Below are 27,450 nucleotides of genomic sequence, written 5' to 3'. Positions count from 1 at the left end.
AGTGAATAAACAAGCTATACCACAGTTAAATCTCCATATTAAGGGTTTTGTTTTGATAGTATTGGTATTCCACGATGTAAGTGGTGATAAAACCACTTTAAAGAAGCACTTCCATCAAAGTTTTTATCCTCTTAATATATTGCAGTCATCATTATATAGCACTGTGCACTTACAATTGCTCATTTTGCCTTTCTACCAAGCTAATTCTTCTCTTTTCTCTCCTCTATGTAGAAACAGGAAATCTTTTTTCCTTGCATTTATCATTTCCCTCTTCAACTCCTGACCCTGCTGCTCCTCCTCCCTCCTGCCAGGGACTTTTGTAGTGACTGATTAGTCATGCAGGGAAAATTAACCTCCTGTTTGTACATAGATCTTAGAAGGATTCAGCTACTCAGTTTTTATGATGTCACGTGATGTCATAGACCTAATGGAAAACAGAAGAATTAGCTGGGTTGAAGGTCAAAATGAGCAATTGTAAGTACACAGTTCTATATAATATGATGACTGCAATATATTGAGGATACAATTTTTTGTGGGAGTGCTTCTTTAAACATGTTCACACCACATACGGTTTTGTGCATACACTTTTTTCAGAAATGTTTTCACTACAATCAGTACATTTATATTAATATTCACTATGTCCTCTCGCATTGTGGTTTAAACAACAGTATACGTTTTCCTAGTCATTTCCTTGCACAACTAGGAATCATCAAAAATGTATTAGCAGCATGATGCTGCAGTCGTTTTCTATGAGCAATATTGATGGGGTTTCTTAATGTCATTTCTTGGAATGGATTCAAGGCTGCATTGCCACTGAGTACATTGGATTTAGAGAATGGTAATGTATTTTCATTTCATTTTAAATATAGCAGCGAGATGATATTTTACATTGATTGATAATGCTGAAGTAATTTCACAGGTATTGCAGTCATGATCCCGCGTGCTGTATATAGGTTCAGTTGTTTTATGGACAAGCTTGGGAGCCTGTAATGATGTAAAGAGATTTTTTTTTGCACTGCATAAACTGACTTGCGGTGTGTTTTTGAAACCTGCATCCTGTCAATTTGTCTTGCAGTTATGCTAAGGTTTATGTATGGATTTTTCTCATAGAATTTCATTAGATGCGGAAAATCCACACAAGCAAAAAATGTATATACATTTTTATTGCGTTTCTGCTGCGGAAACACATGTAACCACACATGACTGTGTTATTAAAGTTTTATCAAAGTCAAATACCAGTAAGTATCAAAAAGCAAAGCAGCTTTATTTAAAACATGACATCCCAGAAAAAGACAAAAACACTCAAAAACGCAATGAAAAAATGCAAGGAGCCTAATTTACTTAAAATGAATCTATCAGCAGGTTTTTGCAATGTATTCTGAGTACGGCATAATCTAGCAGCTGAGATACTGATTTCAGGGATGTGTCACTTATCAGGCTGTATGCTGTTGTTTCCATAGAATGAAGGTTCTGTCACCAGGACATTATCACTGCTCGGACCACAGTGCACACAAGCCCTGGTCTGACCTTTCCCCTTGTTTGATAAGCAGCTCACTGTCTATAGACAATGTACATACAGAGCCTGGTGTGGGCGGGGTTAGCTTTTTGAGCTCTGCTGCATTGCTAAATCTAAAAACTCTTATTGCACCCAATAAACTAAATGATACATCGCTGGAATCAGGGTCTCTTTCTCTACATTATGCTGCTCTCAGATGACGTAGCAAAAATCTGGTGCCAGATTCTCTTTAGTAGGTGCAGAAAATCTGTAATATCAAAAACGTATTAAATACTCATCGGGAAAACATAGCCTAAAGGATTTGTGTCATTAGGACAACCCCTCTTCATAAGCTGTATAAGGACATATAGACATCACAGCGGGGTAGTCATCTGAATAGGGCCATGCAGTAGGGGTATGCCCACGCTGTGTACAATTTGAAAAATTCTCTACTGGAGCCAGATTTGTATAATTTAAGTGGATTGTGACTGGTGTCACAGTTCTGTTATTGTTTGTTTCTGTTCTTGTTTCTACCCTCCTTGGATTGACATTGGGACCAAGGCCTCAGCTACATGGGTACTAGGTAGTATTCAGGTATACATGTCAGATCAGATAAACCAAGCTTTATCCCTAATAGAGGTGTATGAAAATGTAACAGACCAGCATTTTGGACTTAAATAAAAAATCATGTTTACAGTTGAAGGCACACTTTATTATTATTATTATTATTATTTATTATTATTTATTATTATAGCGCCATTAATTCCATGGCGCTTTACATGTAAAAAAGGGGTATACGTAGCAGACAATAAGTACAATAGTTTGAACAAAAACATGTCACCGACTGGTACAGGAGGAAAGAGGACCCTGACCGCGAAGGCTCACAATCTAGAAAGGGGGTGAGGATACAGTAGGTGAGGGCATGGCTGGTCGTGCAGCGAGGGTTACTGCAGGTTGTAGGATTGTTGGAAGAGGTAGGTCTTCAGGTTCCTTTTGAAGATTTCCACGGTAGGCGAGAGTCTGACGTGTTGGGGTAGAAAGTTCCAGAGTAGGGGGGATGCACCGGAGAAATCTTGTATGTGATTGTGGGAAGAGGAGATAAGAGAGGAGTAGAGAAGGAGGTCTTGTGAGGATCGGAGGTTGCGTGCAGGTAGGTATCGAGAGACTAGGTCACAGATATATGGAGGAGGCAAGTTGTAGATGGCTTTGTATGCCATGGTTAAGGTTTTGAACTGGAGTCTCTGGGCAATGGGGAGCCAGTAAAGGGATTGACAGAGAGGAGAGGCCAGGGAATAGTGGGGGGACAGGTGGATTAGTCAGCCAGCAGAGTTTAGGATAGATTGGAGGAGTGCTAGAGTGGTAGAAGGGAGGCCACAGAACAGGAGGTTGCAGTAGTCGAGGCGAGAGATGATGGCATGCACTAGTGTTTTTGCAGATTCATGGTTGAGGAATGTACGGATCCGGGAAATATTTTTGAGTTGGAGTCGGCATGAAGTGGAAAGGGCTTGGATATGAGGTTTGAAGGAGAGATCAGAGTCAAGAGTTACCTCGAGGCAACGAGCTTGCCGGACTGGGGAGAGTGGACAGCCATTGACGTTGATAGATAGGTCAGGTGGGGGGGGGGGTTGAGTGAGATGGTGGAAAGATGATGAATTCGGTTTTATCCATATTAAGTTTTAGAAATCTAGCAGAGAAGAAAGATTAAATAGCGGACAGACATTGTGGGATTCTGGTTAGTAAGGAGGTGATCTGTGTGTCATCAGCATAGAGGTGATACTGAAAGCTGTGAGACTATATGAGCTGTCCCAGGCCGAAGGTGTAGATGGAGAAGAGCAGGGGTCCTATAACTGAACCTTGGGGGACACCAACAGATAGGGGATGAGATAAGTAGGTGGTGTGTGAGTGGGAGACGCTGAATGTCCGGTCTGTTAGGTATGAGGAGATCCAAGATAGGGCCTTATCTGTGATGCCGAGAGATGAGAAAGTCTGTAGTAAGAGGGAATGATCCACTATGTCAAAGGCAGAAGACAGGTCCAGGAGGAGGAGGACAGAATAGTGTTTCTTGGATTTGGCGGTTAGTAGGTCGTTGATGACTTTAATCCGGGCAGTTTCAGTGGAGTGATGCACTCGAAAGCCAGATTGTAAGTGGTCAAAGAGGGAGCAGGAGGAGAGGTGGGAGGACAGTTCAAAATGGACGTGTTGTTTCAGTAGTTTTGAGGCTTAGGGGAGAAGTGATATGGGGCGATAGCTAGACAGAGAGGATGAGTCAAGGGAGGGCTTTTTGAGGATGGGTGTGATTGAGGCATGTTTGAAGCATGAGGGGAAGATGCCAGTTATTAGTGACAGGTTGAAGAGGTGGGTTAGGGTTGGGATGTTCACACTTCAATGTGAACATCCAAATTACCTTTGAAACCATGTTAAACAGAGTTGGTTCTTTATAAACAACCCCTTTTAGAATATAGGCATTATAGTGACCATATGATCACCTTTCTATTGCTCCTGCCAACCAAAGCAAAATTTTATTTTTTTTATCGGAGGAAAACCTGGCCAACAAGGAATTTAATCTACCAGTATTGAATGGAGACCATTCAGATAAATGGCAACCATGTAAGTAAGTACCTAAGCTACTGCAATGCCCTGCACATGGGGCAAGCAACATAGCTAATCAGAAGAACTATTCTACTTTTCTAATTGAAGGTATTTTCTAATATTATTATTACAACTACTACATATTGGGATAGCATCTTGGAGATGGGAATAACCCTTTAATTTTAAAATGCTTAGAAAATTGTAACATGATATTTAAAGTCAGTGATCTTCACAATTGTGAATTTTTTGTCATGGATAGATTTTAAAGGCTTTGGTTCATGCCTTGTCTTGTAAAAAAACCCATAAACCAACAAACCTCCCAGCATGATGAGCCTCTCTGAAGAGATTATTTGAGATCTTCTATAATTATTGTTAAATAGGTTATATCAATCTGAATTTTCATCCTAAATTCCCACTTTTAGGAGTTAATCATATTATCTGGTTTGAATGGCCTCTATTTTGTCTGCCTGTCTTGCTGTATATGGTGAATAAGTATTAGTATATATAATATTAATTTGAGATGACTGACTAATATACTGTAGTTTTAAAGGGAACTTGTCACCAGGTTTTCCCAATATATACTAAAGCCACTATCTTTAATTCCTCTTTTACAGCAGTCTAGCAAGCTGTATATAAGTCCCAAAAATACCTTTTATAATCCCTCCGGACCGATTGGCATTGCTGATCTTGCTTCGGGACCTCCTCTATCCCTGCAATTGCGCAGGCCGTCCCGATGAGGATCGCTGATCTTACTTCGGCACCTCCTCTATGCCTGCAATTGCCGTCTTCCTGCTTGCTACAAGTTGATGATGTGTCCTACGTCATCCACAAAGTGTCCGCCATCGTGCTCCTATACAGGTGTACTTTTGTTATATCCTGCTGAGGGCAGAGCAAAGTATTGTTAGCGCCGGGAGAGGCCAAAGAGCGCCGATGACCCGTAAGTAAAGCCGGAGCATGCGCATTACAGTACTTTGTTCTGCCCTCAGCAGGATAGAGCAAAGTACACCTGCACAGGAGCACAGTGGGGGACACTTTGTGGATGACGTAGGACACATCAACCACATGAAGAAAGCTGGAGGACGGCGAATGCAGGGAGAGAGGAGGCTCGACCATTGACGTCCATCGGACTAGACGGTGCTGTATGGAGGGACTATAAAAGAAGGTTTTTTGGGGATCTGCAGAGGGGTCGGGGACTTATATACAGCTTGCTAGACTGCTGTAAAAGAGACATTAAAAGTGGCTGTAGTTTATATTGCGAAACCTGGTGACAGGTTCCCTTTAATACAGGCATACTAGGTGCACCTGGGGTCTCAGTTTGCCCTTTATGTCTCAGGCTATGTGTAATGAGAGGAATAAACGAGGAGACACATTGTAAATACATCATGCATTACAGTCAATAAGCTCAGATCATATGAATAATTAGGTAATTACTGGTAAATGGAGTCTTGTCACAGGAGATGCATTCAACTCAATAGGCATATGATTGCCATAAAATTATACTTTTAAAGTCCTATATTCCCATTTAATGAAAATGAATGCAATACCCTATTGTAATCACTCATCTAATTATTTTATTATTCCCAATGGGGGCTGGGGTTCTTAGCAACAGGCCCACCACAGAAGTAGTCTCCTAATATATTAGAAAATACTGATAAGATGTATTGCTGATAGACCACAACAGCTTCCACACATAAAGTGGGGAATATTAGGTTGTGTTCATATTGCTATTCAAGTCTTAAAGGGTTTGACGAGGGAAAGGTTATTACAGAGGAGAGGTGATTACTTGCAGATTGGTGGGTTTCTGACTGTTTGAACCCGCACCCGTCAGCACAATAGGGAATTTTTATCCCAGACGAGACACTATCCTCTTTAGAAAATAGAGGATAGGTTGGATACCCAAACACTACTCCATTCATTCTCTAGGGGGCTGCAGTGTTTAGCAGTCTAGTAAGGAATTAATTAAGTGCAGGTCGATCATGTGCACTGGCGCTCCATTCTAACAAGGGAAAAGGTTCCCGGTTCTGCCGATCATAGCGGGTCACAGCAATGAGACCCCCACGATTATCAAGTTATCGCTACATCTTTTCACTGGACAACCCCTTTAATTCAGTTCCGTCACAGCATTCTGCACTACTCCTGACATCGAAGCAACATAAACCATTACAGACTTCTAACAGACCTACCATAACCTAATGAGGTCAATCATATGACTGATCTGACACAGCTTCTTGGCTTCCGTTATGAATGGAAGTCCTGACACAGTTGTGAAACGGACCTCAAGTGGGTGGATTGTTTTTCTAATACCTTTTAAGAGAATGGTCGAGGTGGACCAAGTTGTCTCCTGAAGTTGTCCTATGACCCAGAGAGGCAGCCATACATGAGACTTCTTATAATTTGTGTGTGTTAGACCATTGAAGAGAAGACACATGAAGTATACGGAAGCGTGTAATTAGTGTTATAATTACTATAGATAGGCTTTCTCTCTATGAATGAATGTGTATCAGGTTCTCTTTATTTTACACATGTGGTAGTTGTAAGGCACAAGATGCTTTTTAACAAAAGGGCAAGGTGATTGACTCAACCCACATCACAAAACAGCATCTGAAAAATGACAGTGGAACTCCACTGACCACAGTACAAAACAGTACAAAACAATATCTGAAAAATTAAAGTGTAACTCCATTGAAAGCTGGAAAATTTACTTATGACTCAAAGCCGCACTTCACCCTGGGACTAAAAAGACACTATACATTCTTTATGTGCATTCACCTTACCTGGTGCCATCCGTTTGCCTCCCGCTGCCTTGCACTAGTTACAATATGGCCATTACAGTGACATAGGGAGTGCAGTTATAAGTGCAAACCACAACTCTCAAACTAAAATGGGATCTGGGGCCACTTAGGAAAATCCTGTCAGAGCGTGGGCCACATTGTTAATTTTAGGTTGTGTCTACATGGCAATTTTGGGCACTACAGAGGTCAAACTGCAAAAGTTCACTTTGTGCAGCTGCTACATTGCGCTTACAAGTAAATGCCGTTAACATTGAGATATCTAGTGTAATTTGACCCCACAGCCCACTATATACATGATGATGGCCCCATAGCTCCTCTATATACAGTATGATGACCACATAGCCTCTTATATATACATAGGCAACTATATACGGTATAATGGCCTCTTAGTCCCCGATATACAGTATGTTAGTCCCACAGCCCGTTGTATGCAGTATGATGGCCCCACATCCCCCTATATACAATATGATATCCCCAGGGCCCCCTATATACAGTATGATGTCCCTCGGCTCCTTTATACACAGTCTGATAGTCCCACATCTCTGCATACAGTATTTTGCCCCCCACAGCCACCTATATACAGTATTATGGAGCCACTACTCCATATACACAATATAATAGACCCACATCTCCCTATATGCAATATGATGGCCCCACAGCTCCTCTATATTATAGCCCCAGATTCCCCAATATACACTATACATCCCCCATATACAATATGATGGCCCTGACAGCCTCCAATATACAGTATGAGGCCCCACAGTTCTTTATAAACAGTATTGTTATGATCTGCAACAAAACTAAGGAAAGATAAGGAAAGCTGTCCCTACAGTAAGACTAAGCTGAATCCCTACGATGTAGCGGGATGCCTGTTCCTTGTGAACAGACCCGCCTTCGTCCTCGGCTAGTCTGAACGGAGACCTATCGAATTAAGGGAGGGGTCCCTAAAAGAACTAAGGACTGGGACAAAAATGGGACACCACCTAAACAGAAGTTGTTGCAGAGCAAAAAGGACAAACTGACAAAAAGTACTAACGGTCCCAAGAACTGACAGAGATAGGCACCGAAGCACCTGGCTAGAGAGACAATCAAAACAACACTGAAGTCCAGCAAAGCCAGAAGGGCGGAGCTGGAATATATAGGCAGCTGGTCACGTGACCGCAAAACACAAGATAGCAAAAACTAACAGGAGGGTTCTAACAGTACCCCCTCTTCTATGAGGATCCTCCGGATCCTCCAGGCCCAAGCCTATCTGGAAACCTCCTGTGGAAAGCTTTAACAAGCCTAGGAGCAGAGACATCATCCGTCCTTACCCAGGAGTTGTCTTCGGGACCAAAACCCTTCCAGGAGACAAGATACTGTAATTTCCCTCTATGCCATCTAGAATTCAAAATACGAGAAATTTCATATTCGCCGTCTACCACCACAGGGGGAACTGTGACAGTGGCGTCCCTATTAGATATATCAGCCTTTTTCAACAAGGAAACATGAAACACAGGATTAAGCTTCCAGGAAATAGGGACATCCAACCTAACAGCAGACGGGTTAACAACCTGAAGCACTTTAAATGGACCCACAAACTTAGGACCCAGTTTTTTAGAGGGAATCCTCAACCGCAGGTTCTTCGAGGACAACCAAACCATGTCACCCACAGTAAACAAAACCTCTTTACGTTTCCTGTCAAAATACTTCTTGGACTTCTTGTTAACCTCTTGCAGGTTACAATGTACATTAGTCCAAACTCTCTCCAAATCACCGGAAAAATTCTCCTCCTCCGGCACCGCCGACCCCAATTTGGAGAACGAACCAAAAGACGAATGTCTCCCAGTGCAACAAAAAAAAGGAGAACACCCAGCAGAGGAGGATGTATGATGGTTAAGAGCAAATTCTGCGAGAGGCAGAAACTCAGACCACACCTCTTGATTGTCCGCCACAAAACAACGCAAAAACTGTTCTACATCCTGTTTTTTTCTTTCAGTCTATCCATTCGATTCAGGATGATAACCAGAGGAAAATGACAAATCGACTACCAACCTGTCACAAACAGCACGCCAAAAGCGAGCCACAAACTGAGGTCCTCTATCAGAAACATTATCCGTGGGAACGCCATGGAGCTTGACAATCTCCTTAACAAACGCCTTAGCGAGTGTCTTGGCGCAGGGCAACTTAACCAATGGAACTAAATGACACATCTTACTAAAACGGTCCACGACCACCCAGATGACAGTAAAACCCTCGGACACCGGAAGATCAGTAATAAAATCCATAGTGAGATGCATCCAAGGCACACTAGGAACCTCCAGAGGGCAAAGCAACCCCGCAGCAGAAGTTTGTGAAGCCTTTGACCTAGCACACACAGTACACTGACGCACCCACTTGATGACTTCCTTCTGCCATCCAGGCCACCAAAAACTGCGACTGATAAGTCTCTTAGTCTCCGAAACTCCTGGATGACCTGCCAACAGAGATTCATGACACTCCACAAACAAATCCCTCCTAAAGGCTCTAGGCACGAACAACCTCCCATGGGGAGTGTTAGATGGAGCATCATCTTGAGCATTCAGAATCCCATTCTCCAAAACAGAGTCCAAAGCCGCCACCACAACTCCTTTCTGCAAAATGCTCTCCTCCTCCTCGGAACCGACCGTAGGAGAGAAGCTGCGAGATAAAGCATCGGCTTTAACATTCTTAGTACCAGGGATATAGGTAACAGAAAAATGAAACCGAGAAAAAAAAAGTGCCCACCTAGCTTGACGGGCATTCAAGCGCTTGGCAGCATCCAGATAGATCAAATTATTATGATCTGTGAAAACCTGAATAGGAAATCTAGCGCCTTCCAAAAAATGACGCCAATGTTCGAACGCAAGTTTAATAGCCAGCAACTCCCGATTTCCAACATCATAATTCAGTTCGGTTTCCGAAATTTTTTTCAAAAAGAAGGCACAAGGATGTACTCCATCCCTGTTCTCCTGAGACAAAACTGCTCCGACCCCCACCGATGAAGCATCGACCTCGACCAAAAAAGGCTTGGTCTCATCAGGCTCAAACGCTTCAATGGCCTCAGTAGTCCACTGGGCCGTATTCGCACCTTTCCTGGTGAGATCGGTTAGAGGTTTAACAATTACAGAAAAATTCTTAATGAATTTCCTGGAATAATTGGCAAAACCCAAAAATCTCTGTATAGATTTCAAACCAATAGGCCTAGGCCATTCCTGCACAGCCTGAACCTTCACAGGGTCCATCTCAAAGCCCTCGCTGGAGACAATGTAGCCCAAAAAACTAATTTTCTGCACAGCGAACTCACATTTCTCCAGCTTAGCAAAGAGTGAATTGTCACTCAATAACTGCAAAACTTCACGTACACTCTGCCAATGGGACTCTAGATCTGGTGAATAAATCAAAATGTCATCCAAATACACATTCTTACCAATCAAAGGTCTCAGGATGTCATTAATAAGGTTCTGAAAAAATGCAGGTGCATTGGTAAGACCAAAAGGCATCACCAGATTCTCAAAATGACCTACTGGAGTGTTAAAAGCAGTTTTCCATTCATCACCCTCCTTCACACGTAACAAATTGTATGCCCCCCGGAGATCAATTTTGGAGAACCACTTGGCTCCCACTAACTGGTTAAACAAGTCAGGAATTAACGGCAATGGGTAGGAATTGAGTACGGTAATCTTATTAATTTCACGAAAATCCAAACATGGACGTAAACCGCCGTCCTTTTTTTTAACAGCTAGTCAGTATGTACTCCTCCAAGGCCTTTCTTTCAGGGATAGTCAGATTAAACAAACGACTTTTGGGAAGAGTAGCACCCGGAACAAACTCAATGGCGCAATCATAATCCCTATGAGGAGGTAAAACTTGTGACTCCTCCTCTGAAAAAAAACTCCAAAAATCTTGAATAGGTATAGGTAATTCACCTTTTTCCACAGCCGCAATGCGACCATTACAACATTTATCATAGCACTTCGGACTCCAAGACTTAATCACATTAATAGACCAGTCCAGTAAAGGATTGTGCAGTCTTAACCAAGGCAATCCTAGAACAACTGGAGAGGGCAAATTATCCAAAACAACCAAGTCCAAAATTTCTTGGTGATCTCCATTGATAGTGAGAGGAAATGCAGCAGTCTTGTGAGTAATACATTTCAAAGGAGTGTTATCAATTGCAACCACAGAAATAGGTGATGACAAAGGTTTGGATTTCAATTTAAGGTTTTCCAAAAACCCTTTATCAATCACATTATGTGTTGAACCACAATCCACAAATACCTGAAATTCAATCAAATCTCCTTGCAGAGTAGTACTCCCAGAAAGAAATACTCCTGCAGAGCGTAAACAAGCTATACGGGCGTAACTGACCTTTTTTTTTTCTTTACTTAAGCAACGCTCACAATACTTAATCAGATGGTCATTTTTACCACAATAAAGACACAAACCTTCGGCGAATCTCCGATATCTTTCCTGAGAGTGGAGTGACATGACCCCAAGCTCCATTGGTTCTCCGCTGTCAACGCAGATTTTCTGGGAACTAGGACCTGAAGTTACAGGAGTCTTTGCATCATTCACCCTGGACCTCAGTCTCCTGTCTATACGAACATCTAACTGCATAGCTTCCTGCAGAGTCTCAGGTGCAGGGAATGCAATTAGCAAATCCTTAACCCTTTCACTCAGACCAGCAAGAAATAAATATTTCAACGCAGAATCATTCCTTTTAACTTCTGAAGCCCACCTTCTAAAGTGTGTGCAATAAATTTCAACATCATCTGACCCCTGATTCAAACGTCTAAGTTCTGATTCAGCAGATGAGATTCGATCAGGATCGTCATATAATAGCCCCATAGCAGAAAAAAATTCTTCAACAGAACTTAAACACGGATCATTAGGTTGGAGAGAAAAGGCCCAACCCTGTGGTTCTTTGCGCAAAAGTGACATAATAAAACCAATGCGCTGTGATTCATTCCCAGAGGATCTTGGTCTCAAACGAAAATATAACAAAAAAGCATTTTTAAAGGAAAAAAAATCTTGCTGTTTACCATAAAAAACATCAGGCAGTCCTACCTTCGGTTCCACAAAATGCGCTCCAGGACAGCTACTCACGTGTTGCTGAAGCTCTGCCACCTCCAGAGACAATCCCTGCAGGCATTGAACCAAATCCTGGACGGAAACCATACTGATCCCCGAATTTCTATCCTTTTAGTTTTTTTGGGGGGGGCTGGACTTACTGTTATGATCTGCAGCAAAACTAAGGAAAGATAAGGAAAGCTGTCCCTACAGTAAGACTAAGCTGAATCCCTACGATGTAGCGGGATGCCTGTTCCTTGTGAACAGACCCGCCTTCGTCCTCGGCTAGTCTGAACGGAGACCTATCAAATTGAGGGAGGGGTCACTAAAAGAACTAAGGACTGGGACAAAAATGGGACACCTAAACAGAAGTTGTTGCAGAGCAAAAAGGACAAACTGACAAAAAGTACTAACGGTCCCAGAGGACCAAGAACTGACAGATAGGCACCGAAGCACCTGGCTAGAGAGACAATCAAAACAACACTGAAGTCCAGCAAAGCCAGAAGGGCGGAGCTGGAATATACAGTGATGGCCAAAAGTATTGGCACCCCTGCAATTCTGTCAGATAAATGATTGCAATCACAAATTCTTTGGTTTTATTATCTTCATTTAATTTGTCTTCAATGAAAAAACAGAAAAAGAATTGTCCTAAAGCCAAATTGGATATAATTCCACACCAAACCTAAAAAAGGGGGTGGACAAAAGTATTGGCACTGTTTGAAAAATCATGTGATGCTTCTCTAATTCGTGTAATTAACAGCACCTGTAACTTACCTGTGGCACCTAACAGGTGTTGGCAATAACTAAATCACACTTGCAGCCAGTTAACATGGATTAAAGTTGACTCAACCTCTGTCCTGTGTCCTTGTGTGTACCACATTGAGCATGGAGAAAAGAAAGAAGACCAAAGAACTGTCTGAGGACTTGAGAAACCAAATTGTGAGGCAGAATGAGCAATCTCAAGGTTACAAGTCCATCTCCAAAGACCTGAATGTTCCTGTGTCTTCCTTGCGCAGTGTCATCAAGAAGTTTAAAGCCCATGGCACTGTGGCTAACCTCCCTAGATGTGGATGGAAAAGAAAAATTGAGAGATTTCAACGCAAGATTGTGCGGATGGTGGATAAAGAACCTCGACTAACATCCAAACAAGTTCAAGCTGCCCTGCAGTCCGAGGGTAAAACAGTGTCAACCCGTACTATCCGTCGGCGTCTGAATGAAAAGGGACTGTATGGTAGGATACCCAGTAAGACCCCACTTCTTACCCCGAGACATAAAAAAGCCAGGCTGGAGTTTGCCAAAACTTACCTGAGAAAGCCTAAAACGTTTTGGAAGAATGTTCTCTGGTCAGATGAGACAAAAGTAGAGCTTTTTGGGAAAAAGCATCAACATAGAGTGTACAGGAAAAAAAAAGAGGCATTCAAAGAAAAGAACACGGTCCCTACAGTCAAACATGGCGGAGGTTCCCTGATGTTTTGGGGTTGCTTTGCTGCCTCTGGCACTGGACTGCTTGACCGTGTGCATGGCATTATGAAGTCTGAAGACTACCAACAAATTTTGCAGCATAATGTAGGGCCCAGTGTGAGAAAGCTGGGTCTCCCTCAGAGGTCATGGGTCTTCCAGCAGGACAATGACCCAAAGCACACTTCCAAAAGCACTATAAAATGGTTTGAGAGAAAGCACTGGAGACTTCTAAGGTGGCCAGCAATGAGTCCAGACCTGAATCCCATAGAACACCTGTGGAGAGATCTCAAAATGGCAGTTTGGAGAAGGCACCCTTCAAATATCAGGGACCTGGAGCAGTTTGCCAAAGAAGAATGGTCTACAATTCCAGCAGAGCATTGTAAGAAACTCATTGATGGTTACCGGAAGCGGTTGTTCGCAGTTATTTTGGCTAAAGGTTGTGCAACCAAGTATTAGGCTGAGGGTGCCAATACTTTTGTCTGGCCCATTTTTGGAGTTTTGTGTGAAATGATCAATGATTTGATTTTTGCTTCATTCTCTTTTGTGTTTTTTCCTTGCAAGCAAATTAAATGAAGATAATAATACCATAGAATTTGATTTGTGATTGCAATCATTTTCAGGAAGAAACTGAGTATTATCTGACAGAATTGCAGGGGTGCCAATACTTTTGGCCACCACTGTATAGGCAGCTGGTCACGTGACCGCAAAACACAAGATAGCAAAAACTAACAGGAGGGTTCTAACAAGTATAATGTCCCAACAGCCCCCTGTATATAGTTTGATATGCCCCACATCACCCCTATATATTATAATGTCCCCCACCGCTCCTTATATACAGTATGTCCCCCACATCACCTTATATACAGCATGGGGCCCCGCCAATCCCCTATATACATGTTGATGCCCTCACAGCCCCTTATATATAATATGATGGCCCCACAGACCCCTATATACAGTATGATGCCTCCACAGGCCCCTATCATCAGTATGATGACCCCAAAGCCAGGCAGAAAGTGCTTACCTCATCCCATGCAACTAGTCTCCCGTCCGGCTCTGTTTCTTGGAGATCCTCTCTGGCGAGCGCAGACACAGTGCAGGCTCATCTAATATCTGCATCTGCCTCCTGGCCCAATCTATCCCTGCCACAAGAAACTGCTTCTGGAGCCGCTTGTGGCCCACAGTCTGTGTGCTTGAGACCCCTGGTCTAAACCATTCCTTCCCACTGCACTCTCCCTGCCATGGCCATGGCCATCTTGGAAGCAGTGGGAACAGAGGAGGCAAACCAGGTAGGGTAGCTATACATGGCAAATGGATTGTTACTTTTCAGTGCAGTCGCTTTAATCTCAATATTTCTTTCATCCATCAAGTCATGGTCACATCCACCTATAGATATAGGGACTATATAGATAAGGTAGAAACATGTTTTTGTCCAAATGTGTGCCTGATGTACAAGGTTAAGTGTTTGTTCTTGAATGTTATTCCCTGAATAATAAAGCAGTGACTATGTATACTTGGTAATACTTAAGCTTGACCACAAGATGGCAGCCTCTTGATGGCATCTATCCTGTTTCCTTTCATTGTAGTCTTGACATTAATGATGCCCTCTCACGCAATAGAAATGTGAGGTAATTCAACCCACAATGAGCTGCTCACCAGAGAGGGGCAACAGTTTACAGAAGGTTCCGGTTTATTGCCACCTGAGCAGAGCCATGGCTACCTCACACTGACAACCCTAACTTACATCCTGCCATGACAACTGCCCGCAGCTGGCAAAAAAATGCATTAAGAGATAATTGCAGATATTTTTTGTAATGTGTGTATGCCATGGCAAAAATGACACAAATCAAATTGCTCATAACGGAGCATAATAAACTTGACGTAGCTCAGTAGTGATGTCGTTTCTTTCATATAGCTGATGTATAATTGTTGTACATGGCTGCCCTATTATTGGTGCTTTTTACATGAATGAAAATAATATGGTCCTTGGAAACATCCCGGCTTTCTTGTTTGGATTTTGACTGAATTTGGATAGGGTTCACCACGGTTGACTTTCTGGTTGGAGGCTCCATCGCAAACCAGCTAGGATCTATTGAGACTTTCTGGTTTGTACGCCTTTTTACCCACTTTTAAGTGGTACTCCCACATCTGTTCTTAAGCATTTTAGGTAGTGTTCGTACATAGCGTTGTTGCACTGTAACAAATTTCTTTAATTATTGTGGTTTTTGTATGCGTTTTGCCCTTGATTTGATGCATTTTGTTGCATTTTTTTAGTAGAGAAAAACTTTGATTTTGTACTTTAAGGGATTCACCTGGATTTTACCACCTAATCTGAGAACAGCATAATGTATAGACAGAGACCCTGATTCTAGCAATGTGTCACTTCCTGGGTAGCTATCAGTAATATTGATAAAATCACTATTTTATCAGCAGGAGATTATCACTAGAAGACTAGTAAACCTCCTGACATGTAGTCCTCCATATTAATGAGCTCTGTATAACCCCAGTCCCACCATTGTTTAGCATCTTTCTGCCTATGCACAGTGTATACAGAAAGCTGCCAATCAGTGGTGTGGGATGGTTATACAGAGCTCAGCATTCAGAGAACTGCTAGATCTGTTGCAGAGAGAATAGTGATTTTATCAGAACTGCAGCAACCAGTACGTGATATATTGCTGGAATCAAGGTTTCTGCCCCTACATCATGTTGCTCTCAGTCGGAGTAGCAAAAACCTGGTGACAAATTCCCTTTAAAAACGTAACTGTGTGTTTTAACTATATTTTTTCCATGCTTCCCAAAGATGTTTATAGAGATAAAATACACTAAAGGACAGTTGAGAAGCATCTTTAGACGCACACTGGACATGAGCTATCATGAAATCACATCCACTTTTTTTAGACAATTAAACACAGCAGATTTTCTGTCCAAAAGAAACACACAAACGCATAATTTACGCTACATGTGAACACGGCCTTATAGTTCTGAGCTGAAGTGTCAGCTATTTACTAAGGACAGTGACACTGCCGGACTTTAATAGAAAGGAAAATGATACGTCCTAAAAATGTCAAGATTTTGTATGTGCACTGCAGCAGACACAAAATCCTGCACATGCAAACACTTTCCCAATATGTCTGTGCGGAGAATGTAACACGGCTACAATTACCCCACACAGAATGTCGCAAATGAATCATACATGTCTATACAAAAGCCGAGTGGCCTACATGAGTAATCACTTTACTGACGACTTTTCATCATAGTTAGGCAAGGTTAAAAATTTGCATCTACAGTCCAACGGTCAAGCTCCAAATGTACATTTATATCCATTTCTCAAAGTCAGTGATTCATAGGCTTTTAAAGACGCAAATTGGAGGTGCAAATGTATGGCTGCTCAGTGTTTTTTTTATTTTTTTACGGCCTTCGGCTCGATTTCGAGTCATGTCGATTCATAGCATGTATAGCTTATATATATGTATGTATGGTTCATAGGTGTATAAAAAAGATTCCAGAAGCCAGATTATTGTAAATGCAGCAGATTTATGTTTGTGCCTTTTAATAAATTAGTCACAGTTCTCTCCAATTGCCCTCTCACATTTTATTACCTTCTGCCCCATTTACAGCTTTGGTGTTGACTTGATCACCAATTTATACATTTTTTATATCCTTTTCCCAAATTTTGCAGCAATTTTGATAATGCTCCCTTAAAAGGAGGTTGTCTAAAGTTCCTATCTACAATAGCACACTCCCCCATCTTCTTGCATTCCTGAAAATTGACAGTACGGACTGGCATCATGGCTGAACCTCTGCAGCATTGGAGGAGCACTCACTCCTTGGCTAGGAAACTGGCTAGGAAACTGGCCAGACTCTACACTATATAGAATTAAAAATCTCTCTATTCTTGAGAACAGAGAGAATTTTTATTAAGAAGTAAAATGCAGAGTTTGCCATTTAATAACATGAGACGACCCCTTAAAAGCACGCACCTTCTCATCGTGGTGCTAGAATAGTACTTTCGTCAGACCTGGTATGACAAGTCTGTGGATACAGTGGCACTCAGCTGGAATGGAATTTGTCCTGACTGATTTAGGTTAATGTTTCCACAGTACTAAAATATATGTTCAAAATAATGTGGAATTACGTCAAGCTATTGTCTGAGGGACAGTAAACTAGAAAAAAATATAGGGAACTTAAGTGTACAAAAGGAAATGATTGTTACCTGAAGGACAAGCACAGGTAAGGGCTCGTAGTCAGGAAAATCAGGCTAGCTGAACATGTGCTGGAGTTGAGTTTTTTTCTGGACCATTAAAAATGTAATGATACTTTACTATGGTATTTACAGATGTTGTTTCCTGCCCCTGAAATCATGTTACTTTCCCTCCCTGCTGAGCTGATGCTAAATTGTCAATTCTGTATTAGTTAGTAAGTGTTCCAGGTCCATCTACTATTTGACATATCTTGGACAGAATCATCAAGACTTAAATTTGTATTACATTTATGGACAGTGGTCATTGATGCATAACATTATACCAAAATTTATATTGCCAAAATTACAACATTTTGGCCCTGTGACCCCAAACCGCCGATGTAGCACCCCGAGGACTCGGCTGCTACAGGGGTATTGCACCTCGAACCAGAGGTGTGGTATTCCACTCCCGGGTAAGGATGGAGTGTGGGACTGAGCTCAGTTAGCTGCATGCACTACACTCACCCCATTTCCGGGGGACAGAACAACGGTACTCCCACTAGGTAGATGTGCAGGTACGACAGCGTCTGTCCCTGGCTGGAGTGGGGAGGGGGGAGGAACATCCCAGTAGTGTAGGAGCAGACAGGGGAGGGACTCTGGGCATTGGTAGGAGTCCATTGGGTGCTAGTCACCTGGGCTCGGGTGTCAGAGGGAGTATAAAGGTGGGCACTATCTTGAGACAGGTTGTTGAGTCTGAGGAGAAGCTGAGGGAGAGTTCAGCCAGAGAGGGCTGACAGGGAGCTGTGGCTCCGGCTGGGCCCAGCTCCAGGGCCAGGCCTGAAGCGCAGAGAAAGAGGAAGAAGAGGAAAAACCCAGTGAAAGGCCCAGAGACGCAAGCAGAGGGAACCCTGAGATCCCACAAGTGAACTAAGACGGGTGAAGGGTTGGCAGAAAAGGGTACCGGATCCCAAACTGGCAGAGGCTAATCATCCTTAGCCAGGAACCGGAGGTCGTGGGCAAGCTTTGGCGCGACCCCTCACCATATCCACCAGGAAGGCATACCACGCATAGGGTCAGGGAAGCCGAGAAAGGTTTCGCCACCAAAAGGCCCGAGGGAGCCGGACAAAGGTGGGTCCCTGGTGGGGACGGCCAGTAGGAAGGAAGAGAGGGGAGCTCAGGACCACGCTCCGGAACTGCCTGGGAGTTGGCCGAGTCCCGCACCTGGTGGACGCAGCACGGCTCGGGTGGTCACTCTTGGCCGAAGTGACCGGAGCAACACCTGTGAGTAAAAGCCTTGAAACTGCACCACACGTCTCTGAGCTTCCTTGCTGCACCATCACTACCACTACCATCCTCATCTGCTGCCCTGAGGCCATACCCCTCCCGTTGGGGGTTATACCATCTACGCTGCACAACCATATCACCGGCCTCAGCGGTCTGCCCTGCAGCGGCGGCCTCAGCCGCAATCAACGGGTGGCGTAGTCGAACATTTCTAACATCTACTGCTAAACGCTGCCATTTAGTTTGACACCCTGGGCACGGACCGGGTCACCGCCACGAGGACTACTACCCCCAACAGATCCGGCTCCGGGTAAGCCCCCGTGCGCGCGATGCCGCACGACACAGCAGGCCCAGGGGCGCGTCAACTTTGGCGTAGTCGGCAGGATTACGTGCCCGCCACCACCGGGTACTGCGTGCCTGAAGAAAAGTTCACATTTACCGTAAGAAGAAGTCTCCCGCCAATTCCGGAGGGTTCCCGCCATCGGACGTCGTCCGGAGTCGTTTCCCGCCGTTTGCCCGCCATTTGCAGCCTTTGCCCGCCATCCACGGAGTTTCCCGCCATAAAGAGACGATTCCCGCCATCTGAGACGATTTCCCGCCCTGGCAGAGCGGACGCCATTGTGGGCGTGCCAGAGGGTGGCAAGAGGCCACCTCCCATCGTGGGCCAGGTCCAAGAATGGCGCCAAAAGCAGAAACCGCCCCCACCAGCAGAGACTGCAATGGTAGAAATGTCCATCAGCGTGAGGGGGCTGCCCCTGGAACTGACGATCACCAAGTTGCCCCGGGACCACCCTCAATGGGGGCGGATACAGAACAAAACAGAGAAGATGGGTGCGGCCTGGGGGAGTCTGGACAGATCGCACCCGGAGATGGAGGGAGAGTCGATCAGCACCGACCCTGTGGTCCGGAACATGTTGCAGGCTGCCACCCCAGAAGGCCTGGTGGAGATCCTGGCACAGCTCCCCAGAAATCGGGAGCGTGCACAGACTGCGCTGGAGGCCTTGGCCCGGAAGATGGCCCGGGTACAGCAAGAAGCGCTGGCCGAGTGGAGGAGGGAGATGGTCCAGCAGGCTGGAACCAGCCAGCAGAGGACACCACCCGCAACGTGGAGCATGTCTGCCCCTGAGGATGGTGCAGGAGGAACGGAGGCCGGAGACGACGTCGTGGAGGGAGCCACCGAGATGGAAGCAGGTAAAGGAGACGACATCATCCCGTGCCCCGTAGCCGTAAGCCTGTCCCAGCTCCCCGTCGCAGAGCCTGAAGTTCCACTCACCGCGCCCGTTGCTGCACCGCCACCGCTCCCAGCTAGGCCTCAAGCGGCAGGAGCCGCGGCCACGCCCCCTTCCGCGCCACGCTCCTTGACCCTGAGCGCGGCGAAGCAGGAAGTGCCACCGGCCTGGTCGCAGGGCCGAGTACCCCCGGGCGCCGCCGTCTCCACAGTACCCTTCACCTTCAGAGTGCCACCGGCCTGGTCGCAAGGCCTGGTGAATCCGGGCGCCGCTGCCCCCACCGCGCCCTCAACCTCCACAGTGCTGCCCCTGGGTGAAGACCTATTCACGCAGCACACTTGCCCGGATGGGCAGCCCTTCGTGTGGCCACCGGAGTACGTCAACCCCCGACTCCGGAAGGAATGGCCCCTGAGTGAGCCTCTGATCCCGGCTCCGGCGCCCGCCAACATTGTCCCGCTCCCATTGGAAGAGGCCCAATTTGCGTGGGACCCCACCGGTGAAAACCTCATGGGGTTCACCCAAGAGACCCGGGCGGCCGCAGCCCAACGTGAGGAGTGCTGTCGTCAACAGCTGGAGGTCTTTCAGAGGGAACGGCAAGAGAGGCGGGTCCGCGAGGAGCGACTGCAGGTCCAAAGCGCGGAGCAGAAAAGCCGGACCCGACGAAACCGCCGTGCGGCCCACGGTCCCCGCGCCACTGGGACTGTAATAAAGTTTCAGATGGAGCACGGCTGGGGCTTTATCCGGGATCACAGAACCCCCGGCGACGTCTTTGTCACCCGCAGGGATGTTGAGAGCCACCTGCCGGAGGGACACCGCGGACGTGACCTCTACCCTGGTGACGAGGTCACCTTCACCCGGCATCAGTGTGCCAAGGGACCGTACGCCCTTCACGTGCACCGGCTGACTGAGGAGGAGTTACAGTGGGAGGAAGATCAAGAGGACCCGGACGGGTCTGAAGACTATCCTCAGGAGGAGACAAGGAGAAGACACCGCTACTGAAGGGAAGTAGCCCAAATAAAGTACTGTAAATAGTTACCCGTAAGGGTACTTGACATGCTGCTAATCAGAGTGTGGTCCCCGTTGGGACTAGTGTGGAACTGTTTAAAGGGACTGTTTCCTGTGTGCCCCTAATCCCTTACCAGGCTGAGGACTGTGAGCAGCCATTCCCCTGTTCCCACTGGCCGAGGACTGAGAGCGGCCATACCCTGTAAATAGTTGCGCTTCTTCAGGCGCCCTCTTCTGGTTTTATAAAGAACTGTTTTTCTACTAGTGACTGTTGCACTTTACCCGGTCACAAGTTGCACCGTGGCCGGAGGAACAAGAATGCTTTATATGGAAAAGTTTTATATCAAAAGTTTATGCTGCTAAGATAGTAATCTAAAAAGTTACCTGTAATGTTATATCTTCTGATAATGTTTTTATAATGTTTTATATGTTAGTGTATATTTTAAAAATTTTGTATGTTTTGTTTTATTCTTTTACAGCCCGAGGACGTGCTGTGATTTACCAGGGGGGAATGTAGCACCCCGAGGACTCGGCTGCTACAGGGGTATTGCACCTTGAACCAGAGGTGTGGTATTCCACTCCCGGGTAAGGATGGAGTGTGGGACTGAGCTCAGTTAGCTGCATGCACTACACTCACCCCATTTCCGGGGGACAGAACAACGGTACTCCCACTAGGTAGATGTGCAGGTACGACAGCGTCTGTCCCTGGCTGGAGTGGGGAGGGGGGAGGAACATCCCAGTAGTGTAGGAGCAGACAGGGGAGGGACTCTGGGCATTGGTAGGAGTCCATTGGGTGCTAGTCACCTGGGCTCGGGTGTCAGAGGGAGTATAAAGGTGGGCACCATCTTGAGACAGGTTGTTGAGTCTGAGGAGAAGCTGAGGGAGAGTTCAGCCAGAGAGGGCTGACAGGGAGCTGTGGCTCCGGCTGGGCCCAGCTCCAGGGCCAGGCCTGAAGCGCAGAGAAAGAGGAAGAAGAGGAAAAACCCAGTGAAAGGCCCAGAGACGCAAGCAGAGGGAACCCTGAGATCCCACAAGTGAACTAAGACGGGTGAAGGGTTGGCAGAAAAGGGTACCGGATCCCAAACTGGCAGAGGCTAATCATCCTTAGCCAGGAACCGGAGGTCGTGGGCAAGCTTTGGCGCGACCCCTCACCATATCCACCAGGAAGGCATACCACGCATAGGGTCAGGGAAGCCGAGAAAGGTTTCGCCACCAAAAGGCCCGAGGGAGCCGGACAAAGGTGGGTCCCTGGTGGGGACGGCCAGTAGGAAGGAAGAGAGGGGAGCTCAGGACCACGCTCCGGAACTGCCTGGGAGTTGGCCGAGTCCCGCACCTGGTGGACGCAGCACGGCTCGGGTGGTCACTCTTGGCCGAAGTGACCGGAGCAACACCTGTGAGTAAAAGCCTTGAAACTGCACCACACGTCTCTGAGCTTCCTTGCTGCACCATCACTACCACTACCATCCTCATCTGCTGCCCTGAGGCCATACCCCTCCCGTTGGGGGTTATACCATCTACGCTGCACACCCATATCACCGGCCTCAGCGGTCTGCCCTGCAGCGGCGGCCTCATAGCCGCAATCAACGGGTGGCGTAGTCGAACATTTCTAACATCTACTGCTAAACGCTGCCATTTAGTTTGACACCCTGGGCACGGACCGGGTCACCGCCACGAGGACTACTACCCCCAACAGATCCGGCTCCGGGTAAGCCCCCGTGCGCGCGATGCCGCACGACACAGCAGGCCCAGGGGCGCGTCACCGACACCACCTATGTATATGCGGGGTCTACCTAAACTCCACCCTTCTAAAGGTCCAGTTGTTTGCAAAATCGAGAGGTTTAAGCAGAAAAGTGAGAATTTGAGTGAAAAATACAGAACATGTTGCAATTTTTTTTTCTTTATCTTTCACTTTTAAGTTATTTTACAAGTGAAGTTAGGCTTCAAAGGGTTTTTATTGTACAGGTATATAATAAGTATAACTAGCTATTACTGGAGGCAACGGTAAATTGCAAAAGTATTACTACTTTGGGTTTGAAAATCCTGACCCTAGCATTGCAGTCATCATCAAAAACTAAAGGAATATGCTACTTGGAAAATCATCAAAATGCAATATTTTACTGAAATATCTGTGTGCAGAGAACACAGAAGATTTACGGTTATTCTGAACATGTAGGTAACGATTCAGTGCACGCGCTACCTGTTATTTTCCTCAATTTACTATATTGCAACAAGTTGTGTTTATTGTCCTTATATTTAGAAACTTTACTCTAATTTTGTTATATAGCAATTAAAAGACCTCATACACATTAGACTAAAATTTGCCGAAGCATCCAACTCTTATTTTTACTTCCCAGTGTAGATAAAGATGAATATTTTACATATACAGTATATATCCCTACTGACATCCAGATCAGTACAAGGTTCAAACATTTTGCTATGTTCATGTGAACCTAGTAAGTAACAAGATTCTCACATTAAATTACCACTGATGACCTTGATAGAAGATTGTTTAGATTGTTTAATTACTCTCTATTGTTTTTTGTACTATTCCTAGCTAAAATCATTGAATAGATAATATGGAAAATAGGCAACCTGCTAATCACTTTATATAAAAGTTATGTTTTCTCACCCCAAAAATTCGCTCCAAAGAGCTAGGTGTCTCTCTTCTGTCCAGCTTGCTGCTATTGGCTGGAGTAATGTAGTATTCTAGAGGACTAGCACTGATTATAAAGTGATTACATATCCTAACAAGTTATATAAAACAGATTATAGTCATGCCTAAATTTTCATGTTTTCTCAAGTAGTTGGGTTTTAGAAAACTGTATCCAGAATGTATTACTTATGTTTGCTTTATGCTTTTAATTGTCATTTTGGCTTTTTGATCAGAAACTAATTGAAATGTGCCAACTGGCATGGCTAATCTTCCTGTTGTCATTTTTTTAAAAATGGGCACCAGAAGTTTTTACTTGTGACTTACTACTTTGGGAAAATTTTTACATTTATGATAAATGCTATATATGTCTTATATGCAGTTAGATGGTCAATACTGCTGAAAATGATTCCAGGGGCGGAACTACCGCCCGTGCAGCCGGTTCATTGAACGGGGGCCCCGAGGGAGAGGGGGCCCCTCCAGCCTCCAGCAGGGCCGCCATCAGGGCATGACTGCCCTGACTCCAGTATGGGGCCCGGCCGGTAGGGGCCCCCTCGGGGGCCCCCCTCTTGTGCGTCTCTCTCCTCATGGGGCCCCCGGCCCCATGCTATGCGCCGGGTCCGGGACATTTCAGCGCTGAGCTGCGCTGTTGCAGCAGCGCCTTCATGATTCCCCTGACTTCCGGTCATGTGACGGTGCCGTCACATGGCCGGAAGTCAGGAGAACCTGCTGTCAGCGATTTGGACGAGCGCCAGGATTCTGCAGGGATCGCATGGGGGTAAGTATAACAAGTTTAATTTTTTTTAAAATACAATTAACTAGGAGTGGAGAGATGGGAGAAGCACATGTGTGTGTGTGTGTGTGTGTGTGTGTGTGTGTGTGGGGGGGGGGGAGATGGGAGATGCACATGTGTGTGTGTGGGGGGGGAGATGGGAGATGCACATGTGTGTGGGGGGGGGAGATGGGAGATGCACATGTGTGTGTGTGGGGGGGGAGATGGGAGATGCACATGTGTGTGGGGGGGGGGGATGGGAGATGCACATGTGTGTGGGGGGGGGGGATGGGAGATGCACATGTGTGTGGGGGGGGGGAGATGGGAGATGCACGTGTGTGGGGGGGGAGATGGGAGATGCACATGTGTGTGGGGGGGGAGATGGGAGATGCACATGTATGTGGGGGGGGAGATGGGAGATGCACATGTGTGTGGGGGGGGAGATGGGAGATGCACATGTGTGTAGGGGGGGGAGATGGGAGATGCACATGTGTGTAGGGGGGGAGATGGGAGATGCACATGTGTGTGTGGGGGGGATGGGAGATGCACATGTGTGTGGGGGGGGATGGGAGATGCACATGTGGGGGGGGATGGGAGATGCACATGTGGGGGGGGGGGATGGGAGATGCACATGTGGGGGGGGGATGGGAGATGCACATGTGTGTGGGGGGGGAGATGGGAGATGCACGTGTGTGGGGGGGGGAGATGGGAGATGCACATGTGTGGGGGAGATGGGAGATGCACATGTGTGGGGGGGAGATGGGAGATGCACATGTGTGGGGGGGGGAGATGGGAGATGCACATGTGGGGGGAGATGAGAGAGGTGCACATGTGGTGGAGGGGGATGAGAGAGGGGCACATGTGGGGGAGGGGGATGAGAGAGGGGCACATGTGGGGGAGGGGGATGAGAGAGGGGCACATGTGGGGGAGGGGGATGAGAGAGGGGCACATGTGGGGGGGAGGGGGTGAGAGAGGGGCACATGGAGGGGGATGAGAGCTGCACATGGGGGGGTTTGAGAGCTGCACATGGGGGAATTGGGAGTAGGGGGATAATGAGCTGCACATAACGAATGTGGGGTCCGGGAGAGTAAATGATAAATGATGATGGGGTGGGGAGAGCACGGACATGATATAATGAATTGGGGCAGGGGGTGCATGTAAATATTGAATGCGGGGAGCAGGAAGTATAGAGTAGGGGGCGTTGCGGATGCAGGAGTGTGACTGGTAACAAATTGGCGGAAAGAGTAGAGGTTCTAATTAAATTATATATTAAGTGCCTATTTACAGTTAATGGGGGCACAGTGGTGGATTACAATTTATATTTGGAATGGTAGGTTGCCTAATAACTAACCATATATTGATGGTGGATGCACGTCTGTATTCAGCTGCGTAATGTAGAAGTTGGGGAATGTGCTCTAGATAACTGTGTTATTTTATGCAGAGACGAGTCCTGGCTGGAAGACGTGATGGCGGTCTGTGCTGGATGAAGGAGAAAAGCGAAGATGAAGGACTTCACCTAGAGACGTCACCAGTGAGTCAGTCTATTACATGTACACTGTGTATAATGTCACTGGTGATCACTGTATTACCTGTACACTGACACAATATACAGAGCTCCTGTGTATAATGTCACTGGTGATCACTGTATTACCTGTACACTGACACTATATACAGAGCTCCTGTGTATAATTTCACTGGTGATCACTGTATTACCTGTACACTGACACTATATACAGAGCTCCTGTGTATAATGTCACTGGTGATCCCTGTATTACCTGTACACTGACACTATATACAGAGCTCCTGTGTATAATGTCACTGATGATCACTGTATTACCTGTACACTATATACAGAGCTCCTGTGTATAATGTCACTGTATTACCTGTACACTGACACTATATACAGAGCTCCTGTGTATAATTTCACTGGTGATCACTAGATTACCTGGACACTTACGTTATACATACCATGTATAGAGCTCCCGTGTATAATGACACTTATGGTAATATTAGTAATGTGGTGGTAATATTAGTAATGTAGTGGTAATATGTGGTCTGGTCATGGTGTGGCAGTTTTTCTCCCTTCTGTGTGGTATTATTCGGTCACTATGTTGTGGTAATATGTGGTCTGGTCATGGTGTGGCGGTATTCCCTGTATGTGGTATTATTGGTCATTTAAAAAAAAAATGTATATGACACATTCCCTTAAAGAAAACTAAATAAAAATATATCTAAAAAGAGTATTGGATATTTTAAGAAAATTTTAATAGGTTAGAGTAGGGCCTGCCCAGAAGAGTCTACCTTATCGTGGTGGCGGCTTTAAAAATCTTTTGGCCAAAACAAAAGCTGATGGCTATGTATGTGGCGCCGTCACATGGCCGAACGTCAGGAGAACCTGGTGGCAGCGACGTGGACGAGCACCAGGATTCTGCAGGGATTGCATGGGGGTAAGTATAACAAGTTTTATTTTTTTTAAATACAATTAATTAACTAGGAGTGGGGGGAATCAGAGATGCACGGGGGGGATGAGAGATGCACATGGGGGGGAGTGAGAGATGCACATGGGGGGGTGAGAGATGCACATGGGGGGGTGAGAGATGCACATGGGGGGGTGAGAGATGCACATGGGGGGGATGAGAGATGCACATGGGGGGGATGAGAGATGCACATGGGGGGATGAGAGATGCACATGGGGGGGATGAGAGATGCACATGGGGGGGATGAGAGATGCACATGGGGGGATGAGAGATGCACGGGGGGTGAGAGCTGCACATGGGTGGGATGAGAGCTGCACATGGGGGGGTGAGAGATGCACATGGGGGGTTATGTTTACATAACTTTGTTGCCTTATGAAGGGCGGGGGGGGCCCCCCAAAATTTCTTGCACAGGGGCCCACTACAGTCTGTGTCCGCCCCTGATTCTTGCCCAG

General features: G+C 45.9%; 1 protein-coding gene across 8 annotated transcripts in view; it reads left to right on the top strand.

Moving 5' to 3' along the window:
• The window catches only part of MAPK10 (mitogen-activated protein kinase 10), a 367,762-nt gene that overhangs the window by 25,281 nt on the left and 315,031 nt on the right, over window positions 1-27,450 (top strand). For 6 of the 8 annotated variants that reach the window (XM_073637131.1, XM_073637130.1, XM_073637129.1 and 3 more), the window contains exon 2: window positions 25,963-26,052. The exons of the other annotated variants lie outside the window; for them this stretch is intronic. In XM_073637131.1, coding sequence (XP_073493232.1) covers window positions 25,963-26,052 — 90 coding nt within the window. The remainder of the gene's footprint in view (window positions 1-25,962; window positions 26,053-27,450) is intronic. 8 annotated transcript variants of the gene reach the window in all.

This window comes from Phyllobates terribilis, unplaced genomic scaffold, assembly GCF_046119375.1.
Source record: "Phyllobates terribilis strain yellow unplaced genomic scaffold, ASM4611937v1 Scaffold_1__5_contigs__length_1240528914, whole genome shotgun sequence".
Taxonomy (NCBI): Eukaryota; Metazoa; Chordata; class Amphibia; order Anura; family Dendrobatidae; genus Phyllobates; species Phyllobates terribilis.
The sequence above is the reverse complement of the archived record's forward strand: the minus strand, read 5'-3'. Positions and strand labels throughout refer to the sequence as shown.